A 15,608-nucleotide genomic window follows, 5' to 3' on the forward strand; every position below is an offset into this window, starting at 1 on the left:
AAACACTTTAACTGTAAAAGCCTTTTCACACCATAAGTGAAATTAAAGGGTTAGTTCTTCCAAAAATGAAAATTAGCCCATTATTTACGTACCCTCCAGGAATTCTAGGTGTATACAACTTCCTTCTTTCAGACAAATCCAGTCGGAGTTATATTAAAGGGGTCCTACTATGCTCTTTTACAAAGTCTTTATTTTGTTTTGGGGGTGCACTAGAACATGCTCTCATGGTTGGTGGTTCGAAAAATGCATCATTTTTCACTTAATTTACTGATTACAATAGCTTTCTCCCCAGGCTGGCACAAATGGCTTGATTAGTTCTGGTTTTGATAAAAGTCCACCTTTCGAAAAAATAAAATGTGTTTTTACTGAACCCCCAGAGCCATGTGAGAAACTATTTTTATTATGGATGGATGTGCTTTATTGGACTTGTTTTGGACTGATCTATTGCCATAATAAAGCTTGGGAGAGCCAGAACAAACTTCAACTAGATTCGTCTGAAAGAAGGAAGTCATATACACCCAGGGTATCTGGAAGATGAGTAAATAATGGGCCAAAATGTTTATCTTTGAGTGAACTAACCATTTAATAAGCCTCAGACTGAAGGAAGTGCCTCTGAACCTCACTCCTGATTTCTCTCAACATGGGGAGAGGAAAGGTGTCAGTTGAATAAATGGGAAAACAAAGTAACTTGTGTAGCTTTTTTTTTTTTTAAGTTACTCAGATATTTTCTTGTAAATGTAAAAGTAAAAGTATTAGTTCTGATTACATAACTCACGTTACTTGTAATGTGTAACCCCCAACACTGATAAGTTTATTAGGCTATATATTTTTAAATCCATAAAAAAAATCAAACAACAATGGGAAAAAAATGGGAAGTTTAGACAATAATAATGACATTGTCTCTTCCAAGCTTAACATTAATGTCAAACACCTTAAAACAAAATCCCAGACCTGTCATATCTAAACACCTCTAAACATTTCTGCCAAACGAAGATAAAGGCCAAGTAAACACAAAGTAAACACAGTGGGATGCGAAGCGAAAACTCCAATGGCAATGCTTACAGTCACATGTTCTTATTGTCACTCAGATGCTACCAGGTTGTCTCTGAAACAGTTTAAAAATACAGCATAAGTAAATAAGGAATAAAGCCAGCAAAAACTGGAAACAACTTGTTCGAAACTCTTACACAGGCCACTGGGCTGCCCTACGGAGCCCTGCAAATAACTCTCTCTCTACCTCTCTTGGTAGGTGTTTTCAGTCTTACCTGTCCAGATGAAATGCAGCGATCTCTGCGTTGTGTCGCTCAAAGTCAGAGAAGTAGAAGAAGTCTGGGGGTGTTTCTTGTTCCCTGGTTTGTCTGGAGGATAGAGTAGAAAAAAACAAGATTGATGTTAGTTAGTGCTTGTTAGACAGTGAGCTGCTGGCAGAAACAGAGCCACAGTTAGCACAGAAACTACAACAGAAATGTTTGTTTTCCACCTAATAGTCTCAAAATGCAATACTAGAGATTGCACAGACTACTCGACTTCAATGTTCTGCCATGACGCTTTAAGCTTGATGTCAACTAGTCGGTGGTCATTATCCGCTGTAGGGAAATAACAAAAAGAATAACAACGTGCAGTAAATGGTAAAACTGTTTGCGCTACAAACCAGTGTGCTCATAATTAAGATAATACGTTAAAATAATATCGTAAGACACACCAGTTTGCAATATCAGACAGCAAAGCGAGCTGTTTTGTACAGCTAAAAGACTGGAAGCTAAACCCATAAAATTTACAAATGGCTGCACCCAATCTTATGGAACGAGCAAGGTGGATACAAGGCACCAACAGGATAAGAAATCTTTGAAGTCCACATTTACGCTCCGTTTCCAAGCAGTTAAAATCACAAATAAATGCATACTCCAAAAGTGCTCCACAAGACTTGTGTGATTATACCATCTGTGTGCTTGAAATTGAACAGGAGAAAGCATGTTTTAAATAACTTATTGTACAGCACACACATACAGTACAGACCGTAGCTTGTACGCACGGTTGCCAGGTTTTCACAACAAAATCCGCCCAATTACCACTTAAAAACTTACCCAACCGTGTAAGTTGGCTGGGTACCCCTGGTAAAATGTGCATTCCTGGGGCTAAACATCACATTATTGGAGTCGATTTAACCTGTGGACATGAAAACAGTTTTAAAGTAGCCCAATTCCAAGGGAAAACCACAAACTTGGCAACACTTCTTGTACAGAGATCGCACACAGAATCTTTCAGTAGCACGGAAATATATTCAGTCATTAGTCGGCCATATTGGTGGCACTTAACCTAAACAATGCCATTGAACCGAACGAAACTCAGAAATTTTGCTAATTAATGCTGCTGAAAATGGTCAATTATTGTCATGTTTTGAGCTGTAGGCTACTGGTTGGTCGGACCAGGAAAAACATTTGGAGTGCTACAGAATGCAAAGGTTATAGCAAATCAAGCAGAAGAGTGCAAAATACTGTCTGAGGAATAAAAGGCATTTGTGGTTGGCCAAACTGAACCAGGATTTCCAAGGCAAGAATAAACATTCATGTTTATTCTTATTTCCAATCAGGTAGGTGAAATATTAGGCTAATATCTTAATTAGTACTGCTTATATGTTTCTTTACAACCTATTAACTTGATAGTCAAAATATTGCACCCTTTCCTGCTTACTAAGTCCTTCTCTACATGATTTAGCAGCTTCCACAATTAGACAGCATAAATTAGCAGAACAATGTATTCAGTAGTACATTAACTCTGCAATCAATGCTGTTGTTTACATCCAAATATCTCCAATATGGACATGCATCCACGCAACTGACTAAACCGTGACGTAAGTGAAAACCCTCTATTGTTAAGACTGTTCTGTGATTTCTCAATAAAATAGCTTAGATACTGAAAACTTGTAGCATATATTTCTTAGTACACTATTAGAGAGAGACATTGTCAGGCAGAATAATTCACACACGCAATCGCTCTCTCATAATGCGTTAATATAAATGTAATCTTTACTGTGCTACTTTATCTGTATCTGATTTAGAATGAGCAGGAATCTGTGTGAAAAATAAAGACCCAATGACAAAGAAACTGATAAAAATGAGCTGATACAGCTGAAATAGCCATGTGGCCTGCTCAAGGTTTAAGCTTATTTGTTCATTAATAATGTCATCATAATGTTAATAATCATATAACCTCACCACTGCATGTTCAATAGGCAATAAATGCACAAATTTAGTATATAACTGTTCCAACTTTTAGTGGTCGATTCAAAACGAAAGTATAAAATATGTGTGTACCTGCATGCATAAAATATGTTAAAAATCATTGCTGACTTTGCCTCCAGGTCATTAACCACATTGGATATTTTTGGAATAACATACTACCATAATATGCTTGCTATTTATGCATTATGCAGTAGGCTATATATATCTGTATATATTCTGTATGCATAAAACAGCTGGGTGACCTACTACCGTACCCATACCATCATGTTCAGAATATACTGCAGTATCCCACTGTGGAGCTTCTTTACTAATTATTTGGTCAAAAAATATGAACATTTATATACAAAACTGTGAGCATTTCTCTATTACATATTAGAAATTGAAATGCATTTTTGTTTTGCATTTGCTTAGGCTTTTAGCTGTCTGTTGTGTCAGGTAGTGCTATGCGCTTCAGTTAGATGCATTTACAAGCAGACATCCTGACACTAGCGGACAGACAAATAGACAACATGGACGTCTGCCCGAGTGGGCTGCATAGCTGGATCAGCAACTAAAGGAATGTGTCTGTGTGTGTGTGTGTGTGTGTGTGTGCACAGAACCGATTTTGGCAGGAAACAAACTGCAGGTGTATGTTCTTTCCACGTACCTGTGCGTTCAGACAGACAGATTACAAGACTCAGACAGACAGGCGCAAGAGAAAAGCCATAGAATCCAGACAGACATGCACTAAACCACAGATCTTAACTCCCAACCTCCTACAATGATATCAGTCTCAACCGCTCATGGTATCTCTTACACGGTGCTTTCCTGAAACAACTGTAAAATCTTTCCTGGAAGCGTTACGGAATGAGGGCAGAAAACGGCAAATAAGAGCAATGCTAGGCTAATGTTAACTCAAAACACTCAGTTTGGTGACTAACAAACACAAAGGAAAACTGTTTTGTTCAAAGGTTGCTCATTTTAGTATCAACTTTGTCTCAGCCAGCATTATTTGTGCATTATTGTGCTATAAGTAGCACGGCTATATTTGTAGCAATAGCCAATACTGTACAGTCGTGGCCAAAAGTTTTGAGAATGACAAGTTTGCTGCTCAACTGCTTTTAGATCTTTGTTTCAGTTGTTTCTGTGATGTACTGAAATATAATTACAAGCACTTCATACGTTTCAAAGGCTTTTATTGACAATTACATGACATTTATGCAAAGAGTCAGTATTTGCAGTGTTGGCCCTTCTTTTTCAGGACCTCTGCAATTCGACTGGGCATGCTCTCAATCAACTTCTGGGCCAAATCCTGACTGATAGCAACCCATTCTTTCATAATCACTTCTTGGAGTTTGTCAGAATTAGTGGGGTTTTGTTTGTCCACCCGCCTCTTGAGGATTGACCACAAGTTCTCAATGGGATTAAGATCTGGGGAGTTTCCAAAATGTCAACGTTTTGGTCCCCGAGCCACTTAGTTATCACTTTTGCCTTATGGCACGGTGCTCCATCGTGCTGGAAAATGCATTGTTCTTCACCAAACTGTTGTTGGATTGTTGGAAGAAGTTGCTGTTGGAGGGTGTTTTGGTACCATTCTTTATTCATGGCTGTGTTTTTGGGCAAAATTGTGAGTGAGCCCACTCCCTTGGATGAGAAGCAACCCCACACATGAATGGTCTCAGGACGCTTTACTGTTGGCATGACACAGGACTGATGGTAGCGCTCACCTTTTCTTCTCCGGACAAGCCTTTTTCCAGATGCCCCAAACAATCGGAAAGACTAAAGAGGCTTCATCGGAGAATATGACTTTGCCCCAGTCCTCAGCAGTCCATTCGCCATACTTTTTGCAGAAGATCAATCTGTCCCTGATGTTTGTTTTGGAGAGAAGTGGCTTCTTTGCTGCCCTTCTTGACACCAGGTCATCTTCCAAAAGTCTTCGCCTCACTGTGCGTGCAGATGCGCTCACACCTGCCTTCTGCCATTCCTGAGCAAGCTCTGCACTGGTGGCACTCCGATCCCGCAGCTGAATCCTCTTTAGGAGACGATCCCGGCGCTTGCTGGACTTTCTTGGATGCCCTGAAGCCTTCTTAACAATGCAGTGGAAAGTTTTTATCGGGATTAAGTTAATTTTCAAGGCAAAGAAGGACTATGCAATTCATCTGATCACTCTTCATAACATTCTGGAGTATATGCAAATTGCTATTATAAAAACTTAAGCAGCAACTTTTCCAATTTCCAATATTTATGTAATTCTCAAAACTTTTGGCCACGACTATACATTGTATGGATCAAAATTATTGATCTTTATTTTTAAAGCCAAAAATCATTAGGATATTAAGTAAAGATCATGTTTCATGAAAATACTATGTCAATTTCCTACCGTAAATATATCAAAACTTCATTTCTGATTAGTAAAATGCATTTCTAAGAACTTAATTTGGACAACTTTGAAGGCGATTTTCTCAATATTTTGATTTTCTCAGATTCCAGATTTTCAAATAGTTGTATCTCAACCAAATATTGTCCTATCCTAACAATGCTACATCCATGGAAAGCATATTTATTCAGCAAATCTACCCTTATGACTAGTTTTGTGGTCCAGGGTCACATTTTTACATGTTTCTTCTAAAATTAATCAACACAAATTGTTGACATAGTAGGGCTGCAACGATTAATCGAACGATGTTGTGAGGCGCGTTTAGTCAATGAAGCCGGTACTTTGATTAGTAGTAAATCCTCACAACATCGTTCGATTAATCGTTGCAGCCCTATGACAGAGAATAGCACTATAAAATAAACGTGGATATCATAACTCAGATCATTTGGTCTTAGAAGAATCGAATGAGAAATGAGTTCAATTTGAGCCATCGTTGAGATCTCTTGTAAGAAAAATGTGAGATTACTTGTGTTTTTTATGCAAGAGAATACTCCATCTCAGTACAATCTCATTGCGGAGTACCAACTGAGATATTAAAGAGATCCCATTCATGATTTTTCTTTCTTACAGGGTGTCCTGCTTTTTGAAAAAGCCCCAGCCACCAGACCTCAATATCATGAGTTATTATATTAACTTTTTAGTCCCCAAATTCCCATTTTCATCCAGCCATTAACTCTAAGTGCTGCTTATATCCTCTTCCCTCGCCACTGTCAAAACACTAATGGAAAAGACTTTTTGTGACTTCATATATTTTCATTTGAGGGACAAAGCAAGCTTTTCGCACTGAAATCCTCCTCCGCCATTATGATACACTCAATTTCCTGGATCAAAAGGGAACTAATGGATTTTTATTTGCCAGATGAGGCCTAAAATGTGCTGCTGATTCAGGCGACCTCTCAGGAGAGAGAATGGGGGGTAAAGCTTTTGGCCTAGAATGAAATGAGTCACTCCGCAAGTGACTAAAGTATCTGTCATGTACAACCACCTAGACCAAAGAGCGGGATTTTATTCAGCCAGCAGGTGTCCGTAAGCATGGTTGACTACTTAAAGACATTACTTACTTGTTTCAAACCTGTAAGATCTTCGTTCTTCTTCGGAACACAAATTTAGATATTGGATATATCAAAAAAGACATTTTTGATGAAATACATTTCTGACCCTGTATAGACAGCAACACAACTACCATGTTGAAGACCCAGGAAGGTAAGGACATTGGTAAAGTAGTCCATGTGGCATCAGTGGTTCAACCGTAATGTTATGAAGTATTATGAAGATTTTCGATTTATTGTTTTCTTAAATGAGGTCGATTCAATATCGATTCTCAAAAGCAGCGAATCTTTACCGGTATTTATTTCAACAAACATTTAATACAAGATCTGATTAATGTCAATCTTATCATTGGTCTACTCTAACTTACTCCACTAGATGTCACCTTACCTTGTGCGATGTTATAAGAGAAAGCCTGTCATTCATTCAGTGCTTAACAAAGCTCAGGTGAAATGCTATAGTTACTACAAATCTGCAGAAGCATTGACATCACGAGTAAATGTGCCATGATTTCTGCAATGAATGAATTGTGGATGGCGCAACTCACCGTTTTGTTTACTACGCGCACATACTAAAGCGCGTTTGCGGTGTTTTCAGCTACTGTTGTCTCTCTATATGACAATATGAACACACAATATCATCTCCAGCTGCACTTAGACTCACTTCATTAGCATTTACCGTTTAATTTGAGAGAACTACTGTCATATCACTTACACAGCAGCTGCAAGTTCTTCACGGCAACCCGTCAAAATAAAAGTTTAGTTCAAAGTTAAGCAACTGTGTCAGAAAAACATTACTATTTAGCAGTCTTAAGACTTAACGTAACAACAATGCTACGACTACTACTACTACTACTACTACTACTACTAATAATAATAATAAATATTAATAAATCTTTATTTTCAAATGAGTAATTACCCCTGCTGAAAAAAACAGCTAAAACCAGCCTAGGCTGGTTGGCTGGTCTTAGCTGGTTTAAGCTGGAAGTAGCTGGTTTTAGCTAGTCTCCCAGCCTGGCCAGGCTGGAAAAGTGGCCAAAACCCCTCTAAAACCAGCCTGCTGACCAGCTATGACCAGCTAAAACCAGGCTGGTTGACCAGCTAAAACCAGCCAACCAGCCTAGGCTGGTTTTAGCTGTTTTTTTTTTTCACTAGGGATATTTAATAATAATAATAATAATAAAAAAAAAACGAGAATCGAATTGAGAGCTTGCGAATAAAAATCTAATTGAATCGGGACCTTTGAATCGATACCCAGCACTATTATGAAGCTACAATAATGTATTTTGTATTTATCAAAGAAAACTAAAATACCAACTTACCCTGCTGAAAAAAAAACTGCTAAAACCAGCCTAGGCTGGTTGGCTGGTCTCAGCTGGTTTAAGCTGGAAGTAGCTGGTTTTAGTTGGCCACTTGCTAACCAGCTATGACCAGGTAAAACCAGTCCGGTTGACCATCTAAAACCAGCCAACCAGCCTGGGCCGGTTTTAGCTGTTTTTTTCAGCAGGGTATGCATCAAAACATTCTGCAAAACATCTTCTTTTGTGCTCCACAGAAGAAAGAAATCTTATTTTTAGTGTTTTAACCATCTTCATTACAGGCCCATCAAGCTTGATCTGCATCACCACAGCACGTGTGTGACTCTGAAACACGATTAGAAATGACTTTAAAATGTATATTAATGTATATCTGTACATTTCTGAATATCATGCAAATGCAGCAAAGGATAATATAATAGACAGTGACTCGATTTCCTACCTAACATGCAAAATAGTGTAAAAGCAATGCTTTTTATTTCTCATTATGTCTTCACATCCCCCATAACAAAACACAAGCGACGTTTTTTCAAATGCTCTTGACACAGTACATCTCCGTCACCTTGCGCTGTGGCTAAAAAGCGCTCAGAGCTCTTTTCTGGATGCGCTGTTGCCTCTTGCCGGGTTGTGATTGGCAGGACAGTTGCCACGGTCACCCTGACCCTGTGTGCAGCCTCCAGTCTGGGAAGAAGTCCTGGCAGTTTGACATGTGACAGCTCATGGCTCTAGGGGCTGGTGGGTGTATTGCTCAGCGGTCGAGCCATATTAATGTGCTTTTTTCTGCTGTAGAACAGGCAGATCAATTATGTTGATATAAATCTCATTGCCAATAAAAGCAGAAGACAGCCTGCGTATTTGTTGTTTGCCAAGCGGCGGCAATATGTGTGTCACTCAAAACGGATACACGAGTCCCCGTCCGCACAGGTAAACAAAGACAGGTCACCTCACAGTTAAACGGCAGCCTGCTGAGAGCACTTCAAGGACAATCTGTGACAGTCCTGACATGAAACATATCAGCACATAGCAGAGCCGTCTGATTGATATTGCCTCAGAGAAATGACGCCTAATTTTGTCACTTAAATATGCAGTAAAACTGATGTTAAATACTTTTATAAACAACAAACAAATGAGAAACGAATTAGCAAACATAACAGGCTTTATTTTCTGGCAGATGGCTTTGACGAGCCTTGAACACATGATAGTGGAGATGACAAATATTCACGTCAACCATCTTCTGAACAGCAATCACGTAAAGAGCTTTGAGTCCAAGTTAGCAACCACAAATGTGTCATGTTCCATTATGCTGGTAAAGGAGCATGTCTAAAAGGTGGTTTCTGTATTGGGAGAGTTGCAGTTTTGCAACTCTTCTGTGGCTTTCCACAGGATTTTGGGGTGTTTCTGTGGGAATATGTGCCAGTTCATCCAGTAGAGCATTTGTTAGGACAGTCATTAATGCTGGACGAGAAGACCAGTTTATCCCAAAGGTGTTGGATGGGGTTGAGATCAGGGCTCTGTGTGGGCCATTCAAGCTCTTCCACACCACACTTATCCAACCATGTCTTAATAGACCTTGCTTTAAGGTACAGACAAGCTGAAATAGAAAAGAGCCTTCCACAAACTGTTCCCACAAAGTTGGAAGCATAGCATTGTCCAAAATGCATATGTACAAATCACTGCAGTTTCCAGTTTAAATGAACACTACAGGCAGTAAAACTCAAATTCATTTTCAGACAAAGTATAATTTCACACACTGAGTTTTGATAAATAAAGCCTAATTTTCACACAATTATTTGCACAATATTATATTATAGCTTCAAAACAATTTTAAGATTCTGCGTGATTTAAAAACTGATACTTCTGAACGTTGTTGTCACATATACAGATTGTGAACCCTGTGAAACTACAGTTCGACAACCCTGGTGAAAAAAAACAGCTAAAACCAGCCTAGGCTGGTTGGCTGGTTTTAGCTGGTCAACCAGCCTGGTTTTAGCTGGTCATAGCTGGTCAGCAGGCTGGTTTTAGAGGGGTTTTGGCCACTTTTCCAGCCTGGCCAGACTGGGAGAAAACCAGCTACTTCCAGCTTAAACCATCTAAGACCAGCCAACCAGCCATCTCAAATCCGCATAAGGAAGTTAAAATAGCATGGCAGCACCAAAAAAAATTCATTTTTATATCACTTTTGCATTTGTAACACTATCGGTATAGGTTTAGGGTTGGGTTTGGTGTGGTAGATATTTCCAACACGTTAGAGCATCACCCTTTAGCGACACTACCTGAATATTTGAAATCTGAACAGCCACAATAGGTAACTCAAGCAGCGTAATAAAAACGCAGCAATAAATGCAGTACCAACTTAGTTACGTGTCACGGTCACGTATTGAACGTGTTTTAGCACCACTCTCTAGACATTTCACTTTGAAACTGCCGTGAAACATGCAGTAACGCAATTACGGTGTTGCAGAAATTTATACAGAGGCATGTATTTCCAATGAGCCTGGGTTGCCAAAATGTGGACACCAATCCTCTGAAAAAATAGCTTCATGCCATTATCCCTTCTTGACCAAACTTTACAGTTAGCACAGGTAACGTTCTCCTAGTATCCACCAAACCCAGACTCACCCATCAGACTGGCAACCAGAGAATTGTGATTCGTGACAGCACAGGTTTCCACTGCTCCAGAGTCCAGTGGCAGCTTGTTTTACCCCAGGGATCCTTTGAGTTTGTTCAGGGTTGGAGCTAGGTGGAGCAGATTTGAGGATTCCTGGTGTAAAGCATTTTGCCACTGAACCTGTTCTTTCGTGAACCTGTTCTGCCAGGGCAAGATTTGAAGAACCCTACTTTACAACAATCAGTCTGACCCTTGGTATTGCACTTTGTGATGTGATGCTTGTTTGCAGCTGCTCAGCCATGGAAACCCATTCTATGAAGCTCTTGCTGAACAGTTTTTGTGCTGATATTAATATCAGCGGAAGTTTGGAGCTCTTCAAGCTACACTCTTAAAAATAAAGGTGCTTCACGATGCCATAGAAGAACCTTTTTTGTCTAAATGGTTCTATAAAGAACCTTTGACATCTGAAGAACCTTTTTGTTTCACAAAAGGTTCTTTGTGGTGAAAGACGGTTCTTCAGATTTCTAAAAAGGTAAGAAAGAGATGGTTCTTTAAAGAACCTTTGACTGAATGGTTGTTTGGAGTGGAACCAAAAATGGTTCTTCTATGGCAGGGGTTCTCAACTTTCATTTTCCTGTAGAGTTTAGCTCCAACCTTGATCAAACTCACCTGCCTGTAACTTTCTAGCAGGAAAATGGCCAGAGTTGAGATCCCCTGCTCTATGGCATCGCTGTGAAGAACCTTTAAAGCACCTTTATTTTTAAGAGTGTATGGAATGAGCAGAGCATTGGTGACTTTTGTGCACCTCAGCAGTCGTTGACCCTGCTCTGTGACTTTACTCTTCTACTTTGTGGCTAAAATGCTGCTGTTTGTAAACGCTTCCACTTTCCAATTCCACTTACAGTTTACCATGAAACATCTACAGTAGCAGGGATGAAACTGAATTTCAAAGTACCATGCTTGAATTCACTGAGCTCTACACAACAACTCATTTTTTTTTTTCACAAATGTTTGTAAATGCAGACTGCAAGGCTAGGTGCTTGATTTATCAGCCTGGTTTCATGACAAAAACGTACCTGCACTGTTAAAATAAAGGTGCTTCATGATGCCATAGAAGAACGTTTTTTGTTTAAATGGCTCCATAAAGAACCTTTAACATCTGAAGAACCTTTCTGTTTCACAAAAGGTTCTTCAGATTATAAAAGGTAAGAAAAATATGGTTCTATAAAGTACCTTGGACTGAATGGTTCTTTGAGAAACCAGAAATGGTTCTTCTATGGCATCACTGTGAAGAACCTTTTAAAGCACCTTTACTTTTAAGAGTGTATCCCTTTAAGAAGAAGTAGAAGAAGAAGAAGAAGCAGGAAAAAACACATTAAGCAATTAATCCTCTTTAGGAGTCCTTTTTAGTTTTGGTGGGGCAATCTCTTGATGTGGGAGAGACAGACAGAAGGCAGTGCAGGGCAATCACACAAACAAAAACCATGCGAACAGAATATGCTGAACTGGCTATATGCGTAATTGTCCCTGCGATGTAAACTAAAACACTAATAAAATCTCTGGTCTGGAAACAAGCCTTCTGAGAAAACAATAAGGAGTAGGCGATGGAAGTCCTAAACAATATTGACTCAAACTAAATTATATTTTTGCTGTGTCACTAAGGTGACCGAGACAGCCAAACCATAATTTAGAAAAATAAATGTACAAATCATCTTTTCGCCACTGAGATTTTGGACAGTAATGTATGCGAGATCTGAATAGCAACATCAGCAAACAGAGATGCTAACTTATTCAACATGCAGTGTGAAATTTTCTCTCTTTCCCTACTCCTCGGAAACTTTTCTAAAGCAAACCAATTACTTTTTTTAAATTGGTTTCACCACTTTTCACCACCTTTCAGGAGAAATATTTTGACTTTAGATGTGTAAGAGTCTCTTATGTATTTACTTTAATAGCATTGGCACTTAAAAATGGCTAAGCAAGAGTTTGCACCCAAAAATGGTGTACACTGTTTACACATATGTATTTAATTAATAATTAGACAAATATTCTTTAATATTTGTCAAAATGGAAGAGATTTTGCAGATGTTTTTAAAGTAAGAGTTCAGTTTGATCATTTTTACATTTAGATATCTCTTCATAATTAAAGAACATAATATGTATGTACTTTATTTGAATAAAGATTTTTGACATTTTGGTGGAATGACTGAATGAAACTCCGCTTTTACAGTCACTTGCAGTCAAAATGCTTTTCTTACTTAGATTTTTTTGTCTTGTTTCCAGCCAAAATATCTAAAAATTCTTAAATCAAGAAGAATTTTCTAGACAAGTAAAATTATTTTCATGTTTTCAGAAAAAACAAAACAAAATTAAGTGAGTTTGTGCTTAGAACAAGCTAAATAATTTGCCAATGGGCTTATTTCAAACAGAAAAGAAGATTATTTGTCTTACTCCATTGGCAGATTATTTAGCTTATTTCAAGCTAAAACACACTTAATTTTGACTAGTTTTTTTCTGAAAACAAGACAATATTTTTTACTCGTCTAAAAAAACAAGATTATTTTTCTTACCCCATTGGCAGATTATTTTGCTTGTTTCAAGCAAAAACACACTTAATTTTGACTATTTTTTTCTGAAAACAAGACAATAATTTTTACTTGTCTAGAAAATCCTTTTTGATTTAAGAATTTTTAGACATTTTGTCTGGAAACAAGACAAAAAATCTAAGTAAGAAAAGCATTTTTGCAGTGAATGCGTGCAGATTAAACATCAAAATGAAAACATTCAAAACCAATTCTACTTCCAAAATGTGACATACTTCGGTCCTGAGTGAAACTGGTAATTCAACAAGTAAAAATGTTCAACAGGACTCAATGTTATTCATTGGAACTGATTGGATTGTGAAGAGAGAGAGATTGAACAAGAAGAGATACTGATTTCATCTGAAAAGAACAGCTATTACATTTTGATTAAATACAAAGACAATTTCTTTCGATTGAATGACATATCATGAATAGGGCTGTGAATGTGTATTAAAAAAGTAAAAAGGATCATGTATAAGTGAAACGAAATTCATCTAGACTTCACAAAATGAACCAATTCATGAAATAATCTGTCACTCATTGTCAATGTTTTTACAGAAACCTCACTAGGAAGTCCCACTGAAGTTAGCAGGGTTATGAGCGCAGGTCCTAAAATAATAACAGCATATCAGGAATAGCGACAGCTGTCAGTCAGCTAAATCAGCAACACACCACAGCCCATCCAGATGGATTTATCCCACCACAGATGTCCCAAAACCATGCACTGCGAGTGCCAGAGCTCCAACACACCAACTTTTTTCTCTCGTTCTTGTTTTTCCTCTCTGTTTTTGCAGTGTCCTCCCCAGCGTTTCCCACAGGTATTAAGAAGTCAGTGCCACCTGCTCAAACTCAGTGACCCGTGGTGCTGTCAGCGCTGGAGGGGCCGAGGGCAACACCTCAACACTGTAACCAACACCTGAAACCTTTAAGCAGGTCACGAATTCTCCCTGAGCGCTCAAACACACAGAAACGAGCTCCTGAGCTCCTGAGTTCGGCCCACCTGCGCAGAACCTCCTTGAATCCTGTCCATACTCCTGCAGGCAGATCCAGGGGAGGGATCTATCATTCGTACGTAATCCCGGATATGGTTACTGCTCCAATGACTTGACTGATTGTTAGAGCCCACGTGCAGACTGTGCTGGAGGGGACAGGTTAGCAACTCATGTTTGACCTGAGCTCACCATCTTTCACACTGGGAGAGATAAAGCCAAATAAAAAAGCGCATGAAGGAAACCTAAGTAAAGGCATAGATCAAGTATGAGAAAAACACAAGTAAAAAGGAGTTGGAATGATAAGGAATTAGAGATGAGATTGGCTGGAGGGTCTACAGCCATCCTGAGAGATCAAACATTTCAGAAACTAAAAGAAAATAAAACCTCTATAGTTTAACAGCTTTTTTTGGTGCAAAAGGCCTAGAAATTTAAGGACGAAACATTAGTGTCTTCGGAAGGCTTACCCAGGGCTTACATAAGCCAGCGCAAAGCATATTATACAGTTTTATCTGCTTATGAGGTTCCCAACCTAATTCAGACAAACAAATCTTTCATGCAACTGTTGCAGTGTTTTTTTTCCCTTCCTGTTTTTTTATTCTGTGCACCCTTTGCTGTTGCATAAAACCTAGTTATTTTCTGAGTAAATTACGCATAAATAATGTTTTGTGAATTCACTACAGGTTTCATTAAAATGTAAATGAAATCATTTAAAATAGCATAAATGAACAAATAAATAATATATGTATACACTCTTCCAGTCAAAAGTATTTGAACAGTGTGTTTTTTGTTGTTTTTAAAGAAGTCTCTTCTGCTCACAAAGCCTGCATTTATTTAATCCAAAGTACAGCAAAAATAGTATAATCTCAAAATATTTTTACTATTTAAAATAATTGTTTTGTATTTGAATGTATTTTAAAATGTAGGTTTCTTTGATGAATAGAAGGTTCAGAAAAACAGCATTTATCTAAAATTTTTGTAAACTTTTGTAACATTATACGTCTTTATCATCACTTTTGATCAATTTAAAGCATCCTTGGTAAATAAAAAGTATTAATTTCTATAATTAAATTAAAATTCGATAATCTTATAGTGTATAATGTTAGAAAAGCTTTTTATTTTAGATAAATGCTGATCTTTGGATCTTTCTTTTCATCAAAGAATCATGAAACAAATGTACTCAACTGTTTTAAATATTGATAAAAATAATAAAATGTTTCTTGAAAAGCAACTCAGCATATTAGAATGATTTCTGAAGAATCATGTGACACTGAAAAATGGAGTAATGATGCTGAAAATTTAGCTTTGATAAAATGAATAAATTACATTTTAAAATATATTCAGATAGAAAACCATTATTTTAAATATGAAAAAAATATTTCAAAATTTGACTGTTTCTGCTGTACTTT

The 15,608-nt window shown here is 37.9% G+C and overlaps 1 protein-coding gene across 1 annotated transcript in view; it reads right to left on the bottom strand.

Annotated features, from left to right (window-relative positions):
• The window catches only part of fam20ca (FAM20C golgi associated secretory pathway kinase a), an 88,411-nt gene that overhangs the window by 27,525 nt on the left and 45,278 nt on the right, over positions 1–15,608 (bottom strand). Inside the window, exon 5 of the mRNA XM_073842977.1 lies at positions 1,266–1,358. Within this exon, the coding sequence (XP_073699078.1) occupies positions 1,266–1,358 (93 nt within the window). The remainder of the gene's footprint in view (positions 1–1,265; positions 1,359–15,608) is intronic.

Source organism: Garra rufa, chromosome 1 (genome assembly GCF_049309525.1).
Source record: "Garra rufa chromosome 1, GarRuf1.0, whole genome shotgun sequence".
Taxonomy (NCBI): Eukaryota; Metazoa; Chordata; class Actinopteri; order Cypriniformes; family Cyprinidae; genus Garra; species Garra rufa.